The sequence below is a fragment of the Heterocephalus glaber genome, unplaced genomic scaffold (genome assembly GCF_053883595.1).
Source record: "Heterocephalus glaber isolate CG9 unplaced genomic scaffold, H.glaber_assembly_v1.0 deba00001744, whole genome shotgun sequence".
Taxonomy (NCBI): domain Eukaryota; kingdom Metazoa; phylum Chordata; class Mammalia; order Rodentia; family Bathyergidae; genus Heterocephalus; species Heterocephalus glaber.
This window is the reverse complement of record NW_028258450.1, coordinates 4,807,978-4,829,630: the sequence shown is the minus strand read 5'-3', so window position 1 is coordinate 4,829,630 and position 21,653 is coordinate 4,807,978. Positions and strand designations below refer to the sequence as shown.

Below are 21,653 nucleotides of genomic sequence, written 5' to 3'. Positions count from 1 at the left end.
GGTGCTGCTGCCTGCCTCACAAGTGCAAGGTCCTGATTTCGATCCCCAGTACCAAAAAAATATATATATTTTTTAGGGCCAGGGATTTAGCTCAGTGGCGTTGTGCCTGCCTTGCAAGTGCCAGGTCCTCAGCTTAATCCCCAGTACCGGAAAAAAAAAAAGAAAAAAATTTTTAAAATTTGAGGCAGGGTCTCACTAAGTCACTCAGTTGCCCAGGCTGTGCTCAAACTTTGCTCCTCCTGCCTCAACCTCCCAGAGTGCGAGAACACAGCCATGCACCACCACACCTGGCTTTGCTTGTTTGTTCATTTGTTTGAGACTGGGTCTCGCTATGTAGCCTTGGCTGGCCTCAGCCTCCCGAGTGCTGGGATCATAGGTGTGCGCCACCACGCTCAGCTCTGAAAACCCTTTTTGATGGAATCAACACGGAAGGCAGAGTCCCCTGAACATGTCAAGTAACTTCCTACCTCTCGGAGTTTACGGGTGCTGTTCCCTGTGATTGATTCTACCGAGACCAACTCTGTCATGTCGAAAAGACTCAGCTCCAATGTCCCTTCTGCTAGAAGAGGCCCCCGGTGGGGTTCTGGCTGCCCTGATATCTTCGCTGTCACACCCCGTCACTGGGCTGAACTTCCAGCTCCATCTCCCCCCTTCTGTCCCCCAGCCCCGTCCCCTCCTGCCTTCCTCCCAGCCCTCCTGGACCTCACCCCTGCCTCCTGCCTGGCCTCCAGCCTCCATCTCGCCCACAGTCTGAATCCCTCCCGCTCATCGTGGCCCAGGGCTCCCTAGGGCCCTGGAACAGAGTCTGAGCTCCCCAACCTGGTGCTGGAGGCAACGGCTTGGCTGCATGCAGCTCCCTAACCTCACCACCACCACCCCTAATTCTGCTGCCCTGGCCTGTTCTGAACTACCGTGGCCCCATCAGTCTGCCCAGCTGTCACGCTGGATCTTCACCCACACTGTTCCCCTGCCTGCCTGGAAGGCTTGCCATCTCCCATGAACTCCCTGACCTATCTGTTTCAGGCTCCCAAACAGTTCCACTCCCGGGGCCTTTACACCTGATGGTCCCTTTCCCTTCACTTGGATCTTCCGATGCTTGGTTCTTTTTCCATTATTTTGCTTTTTTGAGACTTACTGTATATCCTGTGATGGCCTTGAACTCACTAGGTAGCCAAGGCTGGCCTCAAGCTCATGACAATCCTCCTGGCTCAGCCTCTCTCCTACTGAGGTCACAGGTGTGCACCGCCACCATGCCCAGCACATCCATTTTTTAACCTCTATCTCTCACTTAGAATGGCCTTTTCTGGCCCCACTTAGCCCCCCCACCCCCCGCTCTTCCAGTCACATCCTCTTGTTTTATTTTTATCTCAGAAGTTCCCACCTGCTGATATTTTCTTTCTCGTCTTGTTTGTTCACTGCTCCTCTCCCCATTAGACTGTTAGCTCTATGAGAGCAGGGAGTGTGTTTCACGCTAGTCCTTTGGGCCTATAGCAGTGCTTGGCACACAGTACATTCTCACTAAGTAAAAGGCATTTTGATGAATGGCTGGCTGGCTGGGTGAGCATCCTCAGGTCTCAGGCAAGGGATTCCCTCTTCCTGGAAACCTCCCTGACCCCCTAAGCTGAGCTCTGACCCATGTGTCTTGCTTTAGAAGGCAGACTGGGACCAATCAGCATCCTGTCTTGGGATGACATTTTACTCTGAGAATGGAGGGTTGTGCGGTAGCCAGGAAAGGCTGAAGTTCTGAGGGAACAGAGGTTCTAGATGAAGACTTGAACAGCCCCTGGTGAGGCAGGTCTGAGAGGAAGAGAGAGAGACAGGAGGGAGAGTAAGAAAGACAGATCAGAAACAGATGAAAGTGGCTGGGTCTAGGCTTGACCTTGATTCTTGATCTCTGTTTCTGTGCGTGTTTATCTTTCCAATAAGCCCCCTTTTCCCTGAGGAAACTGAGATGAGATTCGGCTCCTTGCAGCCAGAAGCACCCTGGCTTAGACAGAATGCTCCCCTGTGCTCCCGCAAGGCCGGTGCCACCTCCATTACTGCAAGCGTCACACTGCACTGTCATCATCCCCATCCCTGGCTGCCACCTCTCCAGGACCCTGTGTTCTCTGAAGAAACCCATGGTCTTACTCATCTCTCTGTTCCCAGCACCCAGCATGAGCCCTAGTTCCTGGCAGGTGTTCTGGGATCTAGATCCCCAAAACAGTTCTTGATTCTCCTCTCCTAGGTCTTCTTCCCCACCCATCACCTCCCAAAGTCAACTCATTTCAGGATTAATAGCCTCTCCTCCCACTGTTCTATCACCAAACTCTTCAGTTTCCCCACACTCACAGCTTTCCTATGGTGGAGATGCTGTTTTCCACCAAAAAATCATGTGTAAAAACAAACAAACAAATTATGTGTAAACTGGGCACACGGCCATAGAGCTAAGGTCCATGCTTCCTAGCCTTCTTGCAGCTACCTCAGGCCATGGGCAGGGGTAGCATTCAAATTCTCTAACAATCAGTACAATACTGGCACCAGCCAATCAGAATGGAGGTTGCTGAAAACAACCACTGTGCAGTCCTGACCATGTGACCGCATTCTCACCAATAGGATGCGAGACCTGACCCTTACAGGTCACTTAAAAGGAAATTGCTTGCTCCTCACTTCCTCTTCCTCCCTTCTCATGAGCTAGTTCAGTGATTCTCAGAACCCAATTTAGAATATGGGGAGATGCCAGAGCAACAAGTAGGTGGTCTCGGGGTCCTGGTGATTGGACCACTGATCTCTGGGTTGTCATGTGACAGAGGAACCCAATTCTACTTCTTCAAGCCACTGGATCATTGGGCCTTTTTGTCACTGAAGCTAAGTTTACAATACAACTAGGATCCTATCTAAATTATAAGATGTAGCCAGTCATTTTGCTGCATGCCTATAATCCCCCATTCAGGAGGCTGACACAGGAGGATCACTGTGAGTTTGAGGCCAGCCTGGGTAACATAGTAAGTTCAAGGCCAGCCTGAGCTACATAGCGAGACCCTATGTCAAAAAAATAATAATATATACATATATATAGCTATGATAAACCAATTAAACCATGATAAACCATCTATTATAAGATACATATTGATTTCAAAGACTTTAAAATGAAATATTATGCATCTGACATGAAATACAGTAATACACTCAACAGTATATCAGGTGCTTTCCAAATTACTTGATTTAATCCCAGAAAAGAACCCAGTTAAAAGGGATGGTTGAGGGAAAAAAGGGCTGGTTAAAAAAAAAAAAAGGGCCGGGGATTTAGCTCAGTGGTTCTGCCGCCTGCCTCGCGAGCACAAGGACCCAAGTTCGATCCCTGGTACCAAAAAAACAACAACAAAGATTGGTTAAGAAATATGGTGATTGTTTAAATTTTTAAAAAGTGGGTTTTTTTGGTACCGGGGATTGAACTCGGGTCCTCGTGCTTGCGAGGCAGGCGGCAGAACCACTGAGCGAAATCCCCGGGCCCTAAAAAATTTTTATTACATTGAAACCATATTGCCATTAATTCCTTCAGAATTCTCCCCCACACTCCACTTCAAACACACTTATTCCAACATTCTCGGCACTTTCTGAAGCAGTTCTGGAAGTGTGTTTTTACAAGGTGCAATAAAAAAATACAGTGAATGGGGCTGGGGATTTAGCTCAGTGGTTCCACTGCCTGCCTGGAACGCACAAAGTCCCGAGTTCGATCCCCAGTACCAAAAACAAAAAAACAAAAAAACCCCACAGTGAATGTTACTGCTAAGTGACAAGGGAATGGAAGGCTTGTAAGAACATAACAATGTGTCTTCATTCACCAGATCTGACACCCTGTGACTTCTGACTCTTCCTCAAAGTCAAAATAACCACAAAGGTAAACATCTTAAAGCAGTTCAGGACATAGAGGCAGCCACAACTGTGCAACCAACAACATTTATGAAGAAGACTTCCAGAACTGCTTCAGAAAGCAGCAAGAATGATGGGATAAGTGTGTTCAAAGGAGAGGGGGATATTTTGAGGGGAGCTAATGGCAACGTGTCTTTTACAGTATTAATTTTTTTCCGTTTTGTTTTTCGAGGCAATCCTCCTGCCTCTGCTTCAGCCTCAGTTCTCCTGCCTCAGTGCTGGGATCACAGATGTACACCACCATGCACGGCTAAAGTTTTAAAAAATTAAACATTCAACATATTTTTCCCATCACCCTTAGTACACTCATTTTACAGAAAGGATGCTGGGGTTCAGACAGGGGTGGGACTTAGGGTATGGGTGCGGGTTAGGTTAGGGTTTGGACTCCGGCCTCCCCAGCCCCCTTCCCCCAGCCCCCGCTCACCGATGCAGACTCTCCCCGCGGTGGGTGCGGTTCTGGGCGCGGCAGTCGTGGCCCAGCTCGGGCAGGAAGCCGTAGTCCCGCAGCAGGGCCTGGGCACCTCTGGCCACCACAGCCACCCCAGCTGCCACCCGCCGGGCCAAGTCGTCCCGCCAGCCCGCCGAGCGCACTGCAAACAGCCCTGCGGGCAGTGGGGCGCCTCCTGGCAGAAGAAGGGGCTCCCCGGGGGCCCCTGAGCCCCCGCCTCCGGCCAGCTGGGGTCCCACCATGAACCACACGTAGCCGGCCCCGGTGAGGCCTGCCTCCTCGGCGGCCCGGAACACAGGCTCAGCCTCCTCGCGCGCGCAGAAGAGCAGACGGATCTGCGCGCTGACGCTGCGGAGCTGCGCGCTCAGCACCGCCTCGCCTGCGCCAGGGTCCAGCGTCAGCGCCCCGCGGTGCTCCCAGCCCACCAGGCTGCCGTCGGTCAGCACCTCGATGTAGGACAGGAAGGCGCGGTGGCCGGGGGCACGCGTAGTCACCGCCACGAAGGACGTCCAGTCGTACTCCTCCAGCACCTCGAAGATGACCTGAAGCTGCTGCTCCGTGGAGGAGCCCAGCTGCAGGAAAGTGGAGCCCTTCTCCTGCGGGGACAAGGGGGCCGTCAGCCTCCCGATGGGGGACCTCATACCCCAACAGCGGACTCTGCCGACCGCAGTTCCCAGCGGCAATGGCTGGTCCCGGATCTCAGCAAGGCAGAATGACTAGCTGTTTGCCAAACCCGTCTCCTTTCCTCCTGAGCGCAGGCTAACTGCCTTAGGTTTAGTCACATGACTGAGTTCTCTGGGGCCCACTTCTAAGATCTCTCCCACATGAAACCAGATGTGGTAGTGCAGGCCTGTAATCTCAGCACTGGGGAGGCTGAGTCACAAGGATCTCTGCAAGTTCAAGGCCAGCCTAAGCTACATTAGCGAGACCTTGTCGAAAGAAAGAAAGAGAAAAAGGTAAAATAAAATGAACAGTTTTTGATAAAATGAAATTTTAAAAGAATTATAAATACAAAGACTCTCCCACATGAACCTTACACTCCTTCTGGTCTAAGGACAGACTCAAAGTCCACAGAAGAGGACTCTGAAATCTTACAGGATTCCTGAGCCACAGGAGGGAGCCTGAGTCTCTGAGTCACCATGTGGAAGAGAGCCAGCTCCAATCAAGACCACCTGTTTGGATTTTATATGAATGAGAAACAAATGGGGCTGGGGATTTAGCTCAGTGTTTCCACCGCCAAGGACCCAAGCACAAGGACCTAAGTCCTTGAAAGCACAAGGACCCAAATTCAATCCCCGGTACCAAAAAAATAAAAAAATAAAAAATAAAGTGACTGAATGAATGAGAAACAACCTACAGTACTGTGTTGAGTTGCAGTGATTCAAGGGTTTTTGCGCTGCAGTTAACATCACTGTCATTAATACACCCTTTAATACAGCCACTGAGGAAACTACAACTCCCAGCATGCACTGAGAGGGAATGTTTCTCTGTGGGACAAGGGAGACTACACTCCCAGCATGCAGCGTGGGTACCCTATTTCTAAGAGGAGTGGACTTTTCCCTGATTTTTGTCATATTTCCCCATCCCCTCCTCCTCTGTCTCCTTCACCGGTCCTTCTTTGTCCAGGATACTAAATTCTAAGTGTAGTAGCATCTGTCTTTTTCCTTCTTTGTGCCCTGGTTGGATCATCCAGGCCCACAGCCTTGAATACTGTCTCCCCATACACTGTCCAATACGGTAGCCATCTGTATCTATTTTGCCTGCCTCAGCCCTGCTCCCTGTCTTCCTTCTATCCCTTTTCAGACCCCTTTTCTTTCCTTCACTCCCACAAACACTCAGGCCTTTTCCAGATCTTCTCAGCTCTATGTTTGAACATAAGCTGTTTGTCTACTTCACCTCTCACCACTGTCATGACCCTCATTGCCACCACTTTCTCTCTTGCCTAGACTCCTACAGCTTTCCCACCCATCTCTGCTTCCATTCTTGCATCTTCCAGTCTATTCTCCAAACAGCAGCCTCAGTGATCATTTCAAAATATTAATGGATCACATCCCTTCTCAGTTGAGAACCTTCCAATGGCTCTTCTTTAGAATCAAAGCCAAAGTCTCTCTGTCACCCAGAAGGCCCTGCATGAACTGGGCTCAGCCCTGATCTACTGCCATTCCCAACACTCAGTTGGCTCCAGCTACACCTCCCCTTGTTCTTCCTCAAACACAACAAGCTCTTCCTGGCTTTAGGACCTTTGCCCTTAGCTGTCACCCCTCCCAAGGACACCTTCACCAGCTCCTCCATGCCTGGCTTACCCCTCCCATTCCTCTGGTCCAGTCAAGCCTCTCCTGACCACCATCATTTGAATCCCTTGCCTCAGTTATTACAGCATCATGAGTTTCCTCTCTGTGGCTTGTCTTGTCTCTTTCCTTTGTTAGAATTAAAGCTCCATGAGACAGGGACTTGTTTCCTCACCTCTCAGAACCTACAGTGGCCCTGGCACAAAATCAGCCCTCAACTAGCCTTCCTGTGATCCAGTGCAAACAGCAAGTGGACTTTGTCAAACTAGGCATGTGCCTTTGGTTGTACATGTAGAGGACAAAATTCTCCCGGCATGCAGTGGGAAAGTGGGCACCTCACCTTTCAGCAGGTGGAAGTGTGTGGAGGGGACCATGTGCCCTGCAGTCAATGGCATGCAGATGGAGCTGTGAGGACCACATTCTCTCATCCAGGGATTCCAAAGGGACTACACTTCCCTGAAGACGATGGAGTGTATCCTAAGTGGTCCACAGTGTCCAGCAGAGAGTGAAATGGAGTGGGCCACACTTAGCTACAGTTGGCAGCATGAAGGACCACACCTCTGGTTATTTTACAGAGGTGCCAGTCAGGAAACAATATGTCCACCTCCTAGGTCTACAGCTCTGCCTACAAATCTCTGGACAGCGTCATGGGAAAGCTGGGCCAGAGGTCCTTCCCAGAAGGCTTTGAACAGGAGAACTACGAATCCCAGCATGCAATAATGATCCAGTCACAAAGGTATCCACCCTCACAGCAAGAAATTGGCCCATTTGGGTTCCACCCATTCAGGTGGCTCCATCATCCAGCGAATCACACCTCATGCTTCCACTGGCCCCACCCCTAATAGATCCCACCGCTTCTGAAGCCCTGCCTCTTGGCCTTTCCCTTCTCTGTCCCCAGACCAGGCTTGCGCTACTCTACTAAAGCTAGCCTTTCCAGTGCCTTTGGAAAACGACCGCTCTGCAGGCCATGCCAGCTCCAGGCTTGCACCCCTCTGCCCTGCAGGCTCCTGGCTCTGATCGTTTATTGACTGGGCCTTCCTCGACGTAGGCCTTCACCTTCCCACTTCCCACACCCACAGCTGGGCAGACCCCCATGCCAAGCCCTACTCCCAGACCCACCCTTCCATCACAGTTCGAGGGCCCCCCCCCGCCCCTAACTGCTGGCTCCGCCCCTTCCTTGGCTGGTCTCCTCTTAAATCGCTCTTCTTGCAGGCCTGGTTCTCCCCTTTCTCATCCACCTCTCATAGACGACGCCTCTCCTTCTCAGACTCCTCCTTTTGCTAGATGGCTCTGCCTTCCTCCATAGACTTGTAGACTGCTCAGCTGGCCGGGCCCTCTCCAGACCCTGTCCTTCAATACCTGGTTCCTGTTCCTGCCTTCCTGGACCCACCTCCCCTCTAGACTTCGCCCCTTTCTGAGCCCCATTCCTGTCTGACTCCTTGCCAATCCCAGATCCCACTCTGCTGCCATCCCTCACCTGCAGTGATGGGGCCTACGTCCTTCCCATGCTCTGGTCCTTGCCAGCCACCCTCCGACCCTTCTTCTAGGTGGCTCCCTAGTCAAGCCAGCCTCGCCTCTCACCTAGGCCCTACCTGGGTTCCAGAAGCCCCGGGCCCCGCCCTCCACGACCACGCCCACAGACCCACCCCCTCCTGGAGCCACGCCTCTCCAGTGTGCGCACCTTGGGCGTGAGCACGAGCGCAGCTCCGCCGTGCACGGCCACGATGGGGAGCGAGGTCTGGGCCGAGAGGAAGTCGAGGATGGGCGCGACGGCGGGCGCGCGTGAGTCATCCTCGAAGACGACGCCGTGCACGCGCAGCCCCGACAGCAGGTCGCAGAGCTGCAGCACGAGGCTGCGTGGGTCCGAGCCGTTGAGCACCAGCGCCACCGGCCGCACGTCCAGGCCCGGACTGCGCACGGCCGCCGCCACCGCCGGGCCCAGGCGCGCCGCCTCAGCCGCGTACGCGGGCCCCGAGAACACGAGCGCCACGTTGAGCGGCCGCGCCCCGCCCGCGCCCCCGCCCGGCCCGGGGCCCCCGCCCAGCCCCGGTGCCTCCTCCGGGAAGGGGCTGGCGCAGGCCAACGCGAGCAGCAGCAGCATCCTAGCGGGGCCCCGAGGGCCGCGGGGCCACCCGGCGCGGCGCATCACCTGCGGGCCCCGCCGGGCGGCCCCTGCGAGGGAGGCGGACAGGGGGAACCGGAAGGAGAGGTGCACAGGAGTGGGACGGAAGGAGAGACAGAGACAGCGAGAGATGGAGGGACAGAGACGAGAGATGGAGAGAGAGCAGAGGAGAGATCCAGATAGGGAGAAAGAGGGATGAGAGGCAGAGACAGATGGAGAGAGAGACAAGCAGGGGGAGCGAGATGGAGGGAGACAGGAGAGACACAGGTAGAAGGACAGAGACCGAGGGAGAGGGGGCGGCAGGAATAGAGGGGACAGCGAGACGATGGGACAGAATAGGAGCAGGGGGAGAGGAAGGAAGGGTTAGGGAGAGGTGGAAGGGAAAACAGACGGGGAGGACAGGCTCAAATTGACAGAGGCAGGAGAAGGCAGAGCCGGGGGAGTGACAGAAATAGGGAGTGAGCGAGACCCGGGGAGAGGCCGGAGATAGACCCCAGGGCCACCAAGAGACAGGCACACACGGCGATGGGGACAGAGCGGATAGAGCAGAGCAAATGCACAGGAAGACAGAAATAGCGAGCAAGGCAGAGCCCGAGACCCCGCCAGGGAGGTGCCCAGCACAGACATGAAAGGCCAGCCAGGAAGGCGAATGGCAGGAGGGAGCAGAAATAAAAGGAAGAAAAAGTGAGGAAAAAAATAAGAGAGGGAAAAGGGGTCAGGTGTGTGGGGAGAGAGAATGAAGGGAAATCAGCTAGGTGTCCTACAGAGAGAAAATGCCCCCCAGGCCTTGCCCCTCACCCCATCACAGTCCCCAGTTCCCCCTCTATTCCTGTCTCTATTCCCCCATTCTCAGAATGGGAGAGTCATGGGCCAGGCTGGGACTCAGGGTTGGGGGCACAGCTGTGCAGAGCTGGGGAGGGGGGTACCTGGCATCCAGCCCAGAGCAATTTAGTAAATTAGAGGAAATACAGCTTTGCCTTCACTGCCCCCTGTTGAATACTGGCTGCCTGGGGTGCCTGGGCTGGGAGCCCAGATGCCTGGGTCCTGGGTCTGAGGGAGGAGGGCATAGGGGGCCTGGATCCTGGCTCCCAGAGAGGCTGGGGCCTACACTGGGGGCACCCTGAAGGGCTGAGGGTCCAGACAGGGGAAGGTTCTCTCTTGGCTGTCAATCAGCCTCCTGTCTGGTTGCTATGGTAGCACAGGCTCGGCCACCCCTCATACAGCCAGGGTGGTGGAAAGCCCCACTCCCTGGCCCCTGCCTGCAGGCCTTGGCCCCCCTTCTTCCCACCGCCCCTGTCTTCCCTGGGAAGGGAGCAGGGGCTGGGGCAGGCCCTTCCCTCCCAAATCCTGGCTCCTCCCTGCCCCTCCTCTCTACTGCCCTTCCCCAAGCAGCTGGCTCAATCAGTGCTCAGAATAGCCCCCCCTTCCACCCCAAAATAACCCACAGCTGTGGCCTGGCCCCCGCGGGGTTAACAGTGACGCTCCCCTCCCTTCCCAGTGGCTGCTCACCTCTCAGTCCCTCCTCTGCCCCTCTCAGGTCCACCCCCTTGCCTGGCCTCTGCTTTTGGGGACCCCAGGGTTTTGCTCTCTGCTGAGCCCCAGGAGGGCAGCCCCCAGCCCCACCCTAAGAGGCTGGAGGCCAGTCCTTTCCCTGCAGGGGTTCAGGCATGGTCCCCCACCCCTCCGGGACTGAGGAGTAGCATCCCCAGAGCCCACGCCCCCAGGGACGACAGAATCCAGGCCCCCAGCTCCACCTCCTCCTGAGTCTTGTCGGACTCCCAGCCACCCAGGAGCCAAAGAGTGGGACCCCAACCCTGCCAGGCAGGCGCCTGAGCCCCGCCCCTCCTCCCTCAGACACAGAGCTTGGCCCTCCAACTTCTCCCACAGACTCCGGGGCCTGGCCAGCAGCCCCTGCCTCCCCCAGGACTCTAGAGTTCCACTCTGTTCTTCCCCAGGACCCGGGAGCCCTGGCTTCCTCCTGTCCCAGCCCAGCAGCCTGGGTGCCTAGCTCTGTCCTCCAGTGCCCCCCCCCAGCTCTGGCCTTCCTACTAGCCCCACTGAGATCCTGTACACCGCACAGACTGTCCCCAAACTGAGGAGGAGGAGGAGGAGGGTGCCAGAGATTCCTGGGCTGTCCCTGTTTCTGTTGCTTCCCCCACCCCGGCATCCCAGAAGAGGGGAGCGACCACTTTGAGGATCCATAGCTTCCTCCTTCAGTCATGCTGCAGACAGTGTCTGCCCCCCACCCCGGGTCTCCCCACCCAGGTCCGGGCAGGCGAGAGGCTGGAAGGGCATTCCAGAACCTTGAGGAGGGGGTGGCAGCCCGGGGCAAGGGTGCCGGGGGCCTAGATGCCCTCAAGGTCCTTGGCAGGAGTATTAATAGCAGACTCATAGCGCTGAGAGGGGAGGGGCGAGCCGGAGCAGAGCGGGAGAGGGACGCCGGCTACGGGGAGCCCGATGCAGGAGGGGGTGCAGAGATAGAGGAGTCAGGTATGTGCTGCTGGGGAAAGGAGCAGTGTCAGAGAAAGGGGGCTTGGGTATGTGGTGTAGGGACCCAGAAAAGGGGTTCAGAGAGGGAGAAGGGGGTGAAAGTCCCCGAGGAACACGGGGGACCCTTGCCCGCCCTAAAGCCCCTTCATGCATGAGCTTTCCCTGTCCTAGATTTGGGGGTCCACCCCTCCCATAGCCCCTGCCCCGGCCTTACCTTTTCATGACCCTGTTCTGTGGGGGGGATTCCGGGGGGGCCAGGGCCGGAACCCGGTATCCAGGGACCCGAAGATTCTGCGGAGGGCTCGGGGAGCCAGTGGGGGGGCCAGGCCCTGGGGCGATGGCAGAGGCGGCGGTGCTGGCAGCAGTGGCGGCAGCTGCAGGGACCTCTTGCCTGCCCCTGGCTCTCTCTCCCTCCGCTTCCTTGATCCTGACCTGCCCTGTCTGTCCCCCAAGGTTGCGGCCACCCGGACTAGGCGAGGACGAGGCTACACATGTTGCTCTGGAAGTTGGGCCCCGGACATTGCGGAGGCTGTCGGGGTGTCCTCTTGCGGCCTCGACCCCGTGGGGATCCCCCCTCCACCCACCAGGGGTGCCCCCCTCTGCCGCTTCAGCCCCGGCTCCTCCCCCCTGTCCATGTGCCCCATCCCTCCTCTCCCTGGCTCATTTGCACCCCCCTTTGTGCCCTCGGCAGCCCCCCCCCGTGTCTGTGTCTGTCTGTCTGTCTGGGTCACCTCTGAAGCGGTGGCTGGTATGCGTGTTGGTATGAGAAGCAGGAGACTGCCTGCGGGGACCGCTCGCCCCTTCCTCGCTTGGCTACCTCCAGACCCCCCGCGGCCCCCCCCCTCTCAAGCCTAGGCAGAAGCACACAGACACACGCGCACACACGCACAACCTCACTTCCCTGGGATTTCCCCTCAACACCCCCAGAGCTTGAGCAGGGAGACACACACTCATACACGCACGCAGGGGGTCCAATGGGGGGCGGGCTGCCACTGCCGTCAGGGGCTGTTTGGCCAGACAGGAGGACACAGGCATCCAGGGACACCCAGACGCCCGGCCGGACGCAGGCAGGAGGCACAGAACCCAGGTACACACGATCCATGCAGGTTTAGGGGCTCAGGGGAGGACTGGGGGGGGCCGCGACATGCAGGCAGGCTGCTCAGGGTGGGTACAGACAGACAGACCCCTCCTCCCTCGGCCGCCGCAGACCTGACACAGACACACCCCCCCCCCAGCCCGCCCCGGACGCCCGGACACGCATCCTCGCATCCTCACCGGGCAGTTGGCAGTCGCACGGGAGACCCCTGGGGGCCGGGCGGACCCGCCCGGGCCGACACCCCCAGCTGGGCGCTGGTGACCGGGAGGCTGCGGGCCGAGGGTGGCGGGTGGCGGCTGCGGCCGCGGCTTGGGCTTGGAGGAGCCGGAGCGGGAGGGACTCGCACACGCACTGCTCTCGCACACACACTCACTCGGGATGCGATTAACATTCAGTCCCCGTCCGTCCCTGCCGGAGACCCACAGCCCCCCCTCTTGGCTTCCCTGGGGACCCCTCCTCCTGCTAGGGTTGGGGGAGGGGCCGCCCCCTACCCCAGCTCCCAGTCTCTGCTTTTCTCCTGGGACTGGGGAGAGAGGGGCTACAAATAAAAGGGGAAAAGGAAGGGGGCAGGGATTCCGAACCGGTGTGGAGATGTTAGCTTCCGACTCAGATTCCTGGGCTAGGGGAGCTGCCCTAAGCCCCTTCCTCACTTAAAGGCTTAGAAACCAGGAGGCCTTTCCTTGACTCCAGCAACCGACTGCCAGGGAAGACCTATCCTTGGCTTTCTATTACCCCAAAAGCCTGGGCTCGAAAACTAGCTATTATGGAGCCAGGAATCCTGGCCCCAGTCCCTCATTCCTCAGACCCAGGGATTCAGGCTCCAACCCTCCTCCCTCAGACGCATGGGTCCAGGCCCAGCCTCCTTGCTCAGGCCCCTGACCTCCTCTGTTACACCCAGGGGCTGAGGCCTAGCCCTCCCTATTCCCTCAGACTCAGGGTTCCAGGCCCCAACCCTTCTTTCTAAGACTCCTGATGTCTCTCAGACCTGGGGGTCCAGAAGTCCCTTCTCTACTGGAACCATGTATCTGGGTCCCTCCTCCAAGCCTGAGTCCCTTTTAAGTGCTCAGACATCCTGTCCTTCCTAGTGCAAACCAGCCTTGGTCTAATGAATATCACCCTCGGGCACAGTCCACACAAGCCTCTGAGGAAACACCTCTGTACCCCTTCTTGTACTAAGGAAAATGGTGTTCAACAGCCACGGTGCTCAGATATCCAGAAGGAAAGCAGCATCTGCTGTATCCGGACCACAGCCTGGCCTCTGAGTCCCCACAAGGCCATTTGCCCATCCCGTCCCTCTGGGTAGAGCAGTCTCCAGCACTTCTATACAGCTGCCTGTGTGGCTGTGGGCTGAAGCGTGGTGCAGGACACCTGGGCCCTTTAAATTGGAGGCTGGGAGTGAGAGAGAGAGAATTTGCAGGTAGGGGGACAATTCTGGAGCTGGGCTAGTACCAGGCCCATGAGCACCTAAGGTAGTTTGAGTCTAAGCGTTGCCCTGGAGCTCACTAGGGAAACTCCTGTTCCCTTCATCCTCAAGGTCTGGGAGGCCTGGCCTGAAGGTGCACATTCCCGAAAGAGAAGACTTGTGGCCTGGATTTTGAGGTGGTAGGAGGGATTGCGCATCTCGATTCCTGGTGTTAAAACCCTTGAGCTATAAAATGGTTGAAGTGGGACTAAGTTCCAAGAAAAGGGGATATGGAGATGAGGGCGCTGGGGCCTGGACACTGGGTCGGAGGGGGGCGATGCTAAGAGCCTCTTTCTTTTCTCTCCTGATTGGAGCTGGAGGCCCCAGGTGAGTGACAGAAGCCGGCAGTCCAGCGTTTGGGTTTCTGTGCAGGACTTTTGGAGTTCAGGAGGCGCCTCCCCAAACCCTGTAAGGGTAGGGTCTTGGCAGCTCTTCTCCACCCTTTACAAATACACGCTGCCTGGGGCAGCAATGCGGGGATTTGGGAGTATCTCACGCCGGCGACCCTCCAAGTTCCTCGGACTCAGCCGAGGAGTGCATTGGGCGCCAGACCTGCAAGGCAGGAGGTGGGCGACAGGGGGAGCCCGAGAACCGAAACCCCTCCCTCGGGGGCGGGGCCTGCAGCCCCGGACTCCTCCCCTCCCCCGCCCTCCTCCCTCTTCCCGGCTCTGGCTCATCCGCCTGCTCGGGCCTCGGTCCCCCTCCCAGAGCCCCCTCCCCGCAGTGCGGCCCACCGGAGGGCCCTCTCCCGCCCTCAGCCCAACCACCCGCCGGAACAGCAGCTCGGGGGCAGCCCCCCGCCAGTCCGCCTCCCCCCGTCTCAGCCCTGCCCGAGCCCTCCTCCCGGCCATGAACCTCTTCCGATTCCTGGGAGACCTCTCCCACCTCCTAGCCATCATCTTGCTGCTGCTCAAAATCTGGAAGTCCCGCTCGTGTGCCGGTGAGAGGGCCGCCCGGGGGAGAAAGGGGCAGAGGGCGGGGGCGTCCCGGGACCGGGGGAGGCTGGGGAGCCCCAGGGAGACTGGTTCCTGCGGCCGCTGCTGGGTGGGAACTCCCTCTCCCTGGCCTGCGGTCACCGCGGGGTCAGCTCGCCTCCTCAGCCTAAGGGTGCACAGAGTCTGATTGGTGGCGCGAGACCCCCAGTTCAGCTTCTTGGAGCCCGGATCTGGGCTGTCCTGGGGGTTCCAGGCTGGGAACAGGGAGCCATGGCAGGCGGGGAGGTGGCTGAGAGTTGGTGACGTGGACGGTGGCAGCCAGGAAGAGAGCAGGAAGGAGGTGACTTGTTCCGGGAGGGCTGAAGTCAGGCAGGGTCCTCTTTAGGCCCCTCCTTGGGTTGAGAGTGTGGGAGGACTCCAAGGGGGGCCGAGGTGGTTCTGAGGCCTAGCCTGGGATGGAGCCTCGGGCTGGAGTAGCTTTAGGGCCCGCTGCCCCCTGGCTGTGGGGCATGGGAAAGGGCCCTGCTTGGGCCAGCCGGGTGGGGAGGCCTTTAGGGACAGTTGTGGTTCAGAGCTGCCGACAGGCTGGTCCCAGGCACTATACTGTGCCGTAGTTTATGGCCCATGAAGCCCACTGCCAGCTTTTTCCTCTTCTCTCTGTGTCTGGACCACAGGGATTTCAGGGAAGAGCCAGGTCCTGTTTGCTGTGGTGTTCACTGCCCGCTACCTGGACCTGTTCACCAACTACATCTCACTCTACAACACATGCATGAAGGTAAAGCTCCAGGCCACCTCCCTGGGCCTCTTGAGAGTGGGTGGGAGACCCCAGCTCTGAGGGAGGAGGCTGGGCCTGGAGCCCTGCGTCAGAGAGGAGAAAGCTGAGGTTTGAGAGCCCTAGGTCTGAGCCTTGGTTTGGGCCTGCCCCTTGAGCTGAGGTATCCCATTGTCATCCCTATCAGGTGGTCTACATAGCTTGTTCCTTCACCACTGTCTGGATGATTTATAGCAAGTTCAAAGCCACGTATGATGGGAACCATGACACGTTCCGAGTGGAGTTCCTTGTTTTTCCCACGGCTGTCCTCGCCTTTCTGGTCAACCATGACTTCACTCCTCTAGAGGTAGGCTGCCCACAGATTCCTGCAGCGGTCAGATGGTGGTGATACAATGGCTGCTCATGGCAGGCCCTCTCACATGCTTCCTTCCGCACGGTTTGCTGAGGCTTCCTTACTTTAGGACCTATACATTCAGGGCACAGGCGCTGAGCTGGACACTCCTCTGCACAGCTCATGTACTAGGCCTCACTGATTTCCACAACAATCCTACTTTGCCGATGAGGAAACAGACTGAGGGAGTCTAAATGTCCGAGGTCACTGCCCCAGTAAGTACCAGACTGAATAGGTCCGGAACTGGGACAGGGTGAATCCCAGATCTGAAGCCTGTGAGACTTGGGGCAAGTTGTGGGACCTCTCTGTGCCTTAGTTTCCTAATCTGTAAGATATAGGAACAATCAGTTCTGATATAATAGGGTGTTGTTTTGGTGTTGGAAATGGCATCCAGGGCCCTATGTGTTAGGCCCATGCTGTACACCGAGCTGCCCCTGGCCCGTGAGGGGCTCTAACGAGCACTGATGTTTGTAAAGTCCCTGGCATCAGGTGGGAAGTGCCCTGTCACTGTGTGTTCATGACTGGAGTGTCTGGTAGCATGCCCGACGCTTGTTGTTTGAGATGTCTGCCATCATGATTTTTATTCTGTGGCTCTTTGCTGGGCGCTGTACAAACTCCTAGGAGGAATTTTGGGAGGGCCAGGTCGACATCAGAGATGGTGTGCCAGCTGGGAGGAGTCGTAATTTGGGGCAACCTTGCCTTCCCCACGCCCCCTTCTGCCTGCAGAAAGCCAACCCTGGGTGGCTGGGCAAGCCGTAATCTAGGAGTTTTTAGGCAGGTCTCATTTTAAAATTTTGGCCACAGATTCAGAGCACTGTGTAATCTAGAATGTCCGACAGGGGCGACTTTGGGCCTCCCATCCCCAGAAGTACCAGAGGGACTCTGGCCATGCCGTGGTAGGAGCCCTGGGCTTGGCTCTGGGCCTTGACTTACAAACCAGTCATGGTTGCCACCTCCCACCTGCCCCGTGGGGTTACGAACCCAGTTTGCAGAAGGGACAGTGACAGACACGGGGAGATCCTGGGGTTTGCTCAAGGTGGAGGGGCCTGGGTCAGAAACAGGCCTTGGTTTCCCTCGCTCAGAGGGGAGAGGTCACTTGTGAAGTCTTGTCACCCACGATGTGCCTGCTCTTTTGATTCTGTCAACCTGGGAAGCTGGTGTCCTTATCCTCATTTTATTTTCTCTCTTTTTCCAGTTTTGGGGATTAAACCCAGGGCCTTGTGGATGCTGGGCATGTGCTCTAGTGCTGAACTACATGCTTGGCCCCATCCACCTTCTTAAATTTTATTATGAGGCGGGGTCTCACTAAGTTACCCACGCTGGCCTCAAACTTGTGATCCTCCTGCCTCAGCCTTCCAAGTGCTGGGATTACAGGTGTGTGCCACCATGCTGGGCCTCATCCTCATTTTTCAGAGGATTGAAGCGAGGCTCAAAGGGAGAGTTCACATGATTTGAAGCCAGGTCTGCCTGCTTCTAAAGCTCGTGCTATTAAATGGTGGTTGCTGAAAAAAAAAAAAATTTTAATTATAGAAGAAAAATACTCTAAAAATTCAGATATTGGGCCGGGGATTTAGCTCAGTGGTTTCGCTGCCTGCTGCGCAAGTGCGGGACCTGAGTTCGAACCTGGTACCAAAAAAAAAAAAATCAGATATTGGCAAGGTGTGGTGGCACAATCCTATAATCCCAGCATTCAGGAGGCTGAGGCAGGAGGATCACCTCAAGTTGGAGGTCAGCCTGGGCTCCATGGTGAGTTCAAGGCCAGCCCGGACTACATAGCAAGACCCTGTCTCAAAAAAAAATTCACAAATAAAAACACCCAAAAAACAACAACCAAAAATAATTCAGATATCAAGCCATGATGGTACACACCTGTAATCCCAGGTACTTGGGAGGCTGAGGCAGGAGAATCACAAGTTTGAGGCCAGTCTGTACTACTTAGTGAGACCCTGTCTCAAGAAAAAAAAAAAAGAGCCAATCATGGTGATATACTCATGTAATCCCGGCAATTGAGTCCAACCTGGACAGTTTAACAATTCAGGAAGATCTAGTGTCAAAGATAAAAACAGGCTGGAGGTGTAGCTTAGTGCAGAGGCTCTGGGTTCAATCCCCAATACTGCAAAACAAACAAACAATAAAAGAGATACCATGAAATACATCCAGTGCTACAGACCTCTGTCTCCTCTTATGCCTGCGTTCTGTGCCCCAAGGCCAACCCCAGCGGTGAGTGTTGGGTGTACATTATCAGCTCAGTGAGTACATTTCCCATGAGCCTCTGCTGATGTGCTTGCTGAGAGACTCCCCAGAGGATTCTGGGTGGTTATGAGGGCAGGGCAGGCCCGAAGTCCAGTCCCCTGGGTGGGAAGCCGGTGTGACCCTGGACAGCTTGGCCTGGGCCTCAGCCTGAACCTGTGTATAATGGGACAATAGCAGGAGTTGCTTCCCAGGCTAAGGAGATAGCAAATGTTGTAGAAAAGTGAGTTGTTAGGACTGCATCCTGGTGTTTTCCACCTCCTCCCTCAACCCACCTAGCTCTCTTCTCCGAGGGAGGTTTCAGTGCAGTACTTGCAGATCTCAGACCATGCCAGGTGCGACTTTCACAAAGCTGGGGGTGCAAAAGGACCTTGCAGGGAGGGTCAGGGCCGGCCTTTCTTAGGAGGAGACTGAATCATGAGGCCAGGAGGGTATGGAGGCGGGACAAGCCCTGGGTTCCCCACAAACACACACCCACATAAAGTCTCCAGCCCTGCTGCTCAGGAGCTATATAGTCTTGGGCAAGTTTACCTTCTCTGAGCCTCAGTTCCCTCGTCTGTTGAATGGGGATGTTGATAATTTTTTTTTTGAGACAGGGTCTCACTATGTAGTTCAGGCTGGCCTTGAACTCACTATGTTGCCCAGGCTGAGCTCAAGCTCACAGCAATCCTCCTGGCTCAGCCTCCGGAGTGCTGGGATTACAGGCCTGCAACACCATACTGGGCAGGATGTTATAATTATAGCTTCCTGCCAGGCTTGGTGGTGCAGGCCTGTAATCCCAGCACTTGGGAGGCTGAGGCAGGAGGATTCCCATGAATTCGAGGCCAACCTGGGCTACATAGTGAGTCAAAGGCCAGCCTGAACTATAGAGTGAGTCCCTGTCTCAAAAATACAAAACAAAACAACAACAAAATTGTAGCTTCCTCTGGGGGCTATGGAGAGAATTAGAGATACAATGGGAGCAGGATGGTGCTGGGCTTGTGCTAAGCGCTGGATCCAGTTCCCCAAGCCTGTGACTTCAACCCATTCCCACCCTCTCTCCTGCTGTCCCCTCGGCCTCCTCCTCCTCCTCCTCCTCCTCCTCCTCCTCGGCCTCCCTGCAGATCCTCTGGACTTTCTCCATCTACCTTGAGTCCGTGGCCATCTTGCCGCAGCTGTTCATGGTGAGCAAGACTGGCGAGGCGGAGACTATCACCAGCCACTACCTGTTCGCACTGGGCGTCTACCGCACACTCTATCTCTTTAACTGGATCTGGCGCTACCACTTCGAGGGCTTCTTCGACCTCATCGCCATCGTGGCTGGCCTGGTCCAGACGGTCCTCTATTGCGACTTCTTCTACCTCTACATCACCAAAGGTAGCCCGGGTGCAGGCCCTGTCCTCAGCCCCTGCACTCTCTGGGGCCTGGGGTCCGCACCCTGAGTCCTCTGTCCCTCTTCCTCCTGTGGCTTCGGGGTGCCTGGTCCATGCTCCCTGGCAATCCAGGCCTCCAGCCCTGGCTCCCTGTGAGCCCAGGAGTTTCTGTCCTTCGGATGTCAGAATGCTTCAAGTGGGGATCAGGCCAGGGAGGACGCAGAACCTCGAGGTTCATTCATTTGTTCAAGAAATACATGGCACACTTTGTGTGTCCCAGGCCCGGTGCTAGGCTCCGGGAGTGCAGCAGGAGGAGAAAAGATGGCCGAGCCCCTGTCCCTCCCCTCGGAGCCCCGAGGGGAGGTTGGGGCATGAAGAAGAAGAGAGAATTCCGGTGGTGAGAAGAGCTGTGAGAGAAAGAAACTAGGGATGTGCTCCTGAGGGGCCGTGGGGGCGACTTCTCCTGGGCCCTCGGGGAGGTGATGGTGAAGCAGACCTGAGAGGCAGGAGTGGGTATGGAGGAGGGAGAGGCTCCTCCCTCAGAGACCCAAGACTCCAGCCTGAGCCCTCAGAGGGGGAAGAGGCGTGGCCAGTGGGGCCTTGGGACAAGTGCAGGGGCCCCGGTTCCCCCTCCGCTGTCCCTGGCCATTCCGCTCGTCCATGGTCCGGAGTCCTGGGTCCATCCCCGCAGGATGCCAGCCGGGCCCAGGGTGCGGGGTCCCTGGTAACACCAGCGTCTCTCTCCACAGTCCTCAAGGGGAAGAAGCTGAGCTTGCCCGCATAGCCCTGGTCCCCGCCAGCCCAGCCCTCTCCTGGGTGGTGATGCACCAGCAGTGGAGAAGAGGGAGGGAGCGAGACAGCGCCTTCCCATCAAGAAGTGACTTTACAGAACCCGCCTCTCCCCACTCCCCATCCTCACTCCTGCTGGGTTTGGGGGGCGGTGGAGGACCCAAGTCGGGGGGAACTCAGGACCTGGGCTGTTTGTACTTTTCTGCCTTTTAGAGAAGACAAAAAAAATTTTTTCCACTAGTTTTTGATTTTGATGAGTCCTTTCCCTTCTACTCTCTGGCCCCAATTTTTATAAACTGTTTTTGAGTGTCCTGTGAGCAGGGCCGGGGCCAGAGACCTTCTCCCTCCCCGGGCCCCTGTGCCCTTCCAGCCCCCAGCCCCCCTTAGCAGTTGCCAAACCCTAATCTGCCAACCCGCCTGACCCCGCCCCTCCGCGGTGGTCCTTGGGTGGGGGGCGGCAGGCGGGGAGGGAGGGAGGCCCAGGAAGGTCTCCCCAGAGTTTTCATAATAACTTTTTCCAGAATTTGGGTTTTTGGTCTTGTCTTGGTCTTTGACAAATTAGGGGGTTTCTGGCTCAGACTCGGGAAGGGGCCGGCCCGTGGGTTCCCACAGCTCTAGCGCCACGTTTTTGTACAGAATTTGATGGTTGATTCTTTGTTCTCTTGAAATAAACAGAGGAAAATGATACCCTCCTTCGCTACTCTTTGTCCTCTCTGCTCATCGCGGGGTCCACCCCAGCTCCCTTCTCTGCTCTGCTCTTGCCTCTCTGTTCATCGAGGGGTCCAGAGGTCTAGGAGGAGCCTGGAGATGAGAAGAGGTTTTGGAGAAAATCTCAGATTCTTCTTACCTCAGCATGGAGAGTGCCTCGTGGTTCTCCAGACCCACAGGAGTCGAGAGCTTTGAGAGCTTTGGTGTTGGAGGCCATGAATGGGCGCCCGGACCACCCCTACCCCGTCAGTGGGCAGTCCCATTTTGTCAAGCATGTTGTGTTTTCTAGAAAAGAAAAAGGATGGATCGGCAGTCTTTCAGAACCAGATTTTCACATTAAAGTCTAGATTTTTGGCTTTTTTTGAAAAGAGTTCCGTCAGTCCGACAGTGCTGGGGCCTCATTTCTGAGTGGCACAGATGGCTGGTGCTGAATGGATGGGATGCGACACGTGCCTCCCCACACCCCCAGGACTTGGCTGTGCGGGTATCATCCTTCATTATCGGGTCAGCACTGATGGCTTTGTGTGGTAGTTCACTTGTGGGGTTAAAAGGTGAGATATTTTCCAGGTCTTTCTCCAGACTGGCTTCACACCTGGTCCCTTTCCTGCGCATATGGTACTTGCTTGGTTCTTGTAAGC

The 21,653-nt window shown here is 56.3% G+C and overlaps 2 protein-coding genes across 2 annotated transcripts in view; one reads left to right on the top strand and one right to left on the bottom strand.

Moving 5' to 3' along the window:
• Nucleotides 1-8,809, bottom strand: part of Grin2d (glutamate ionotropic receptor NMDA type subunit 2D) — a 31,907-nt gene extending 23,098 nt beyond the window's left edge. Inside the window, exons 1-2 of the mRNA XM_087200558.1 lie at nt 8,330-8,809; nt 4,337-4,956 (exon numbers count right to left, since the gene is read on the bottom strand). Coding sequence (XP_087056684.1) covers nt 4,337-4,956; nt 8,330-8,794 — 1,085 coding nt within the window. The 5' untranslated portion in view covers nt 8,795-8,809. The remainder of the gene's footprint in view (nt 1-4,336; nt 4,957-8,329) is intronic.
• A 5,480-nt stretch (nt 8,810-14,289) lies between these two features.
• On the top strand, nt 14,290-20,999 carry Kdelr1 (KDEL endoplasmic reticulum protein retention receptor 1). The gene is made up of 5 exons (XM_013066349.3): nt 14,290-14,758; nt 15,428-15,528; nt 15,713-15,871; nt 19,270-19,522; nt 20,268-20,999. Exons 1-5 carry the CDS (start codon nt 14,290-14,292, stop codon nt 20,300-20,302), a joined length of 1,017 nt encoding a protein of 338 aa, XP_012921803.2. The 3' UTR covers nt 20,303-20,999.
• Nucleotides 21,000-21,653: the final 654 nt, after the last annotated feature.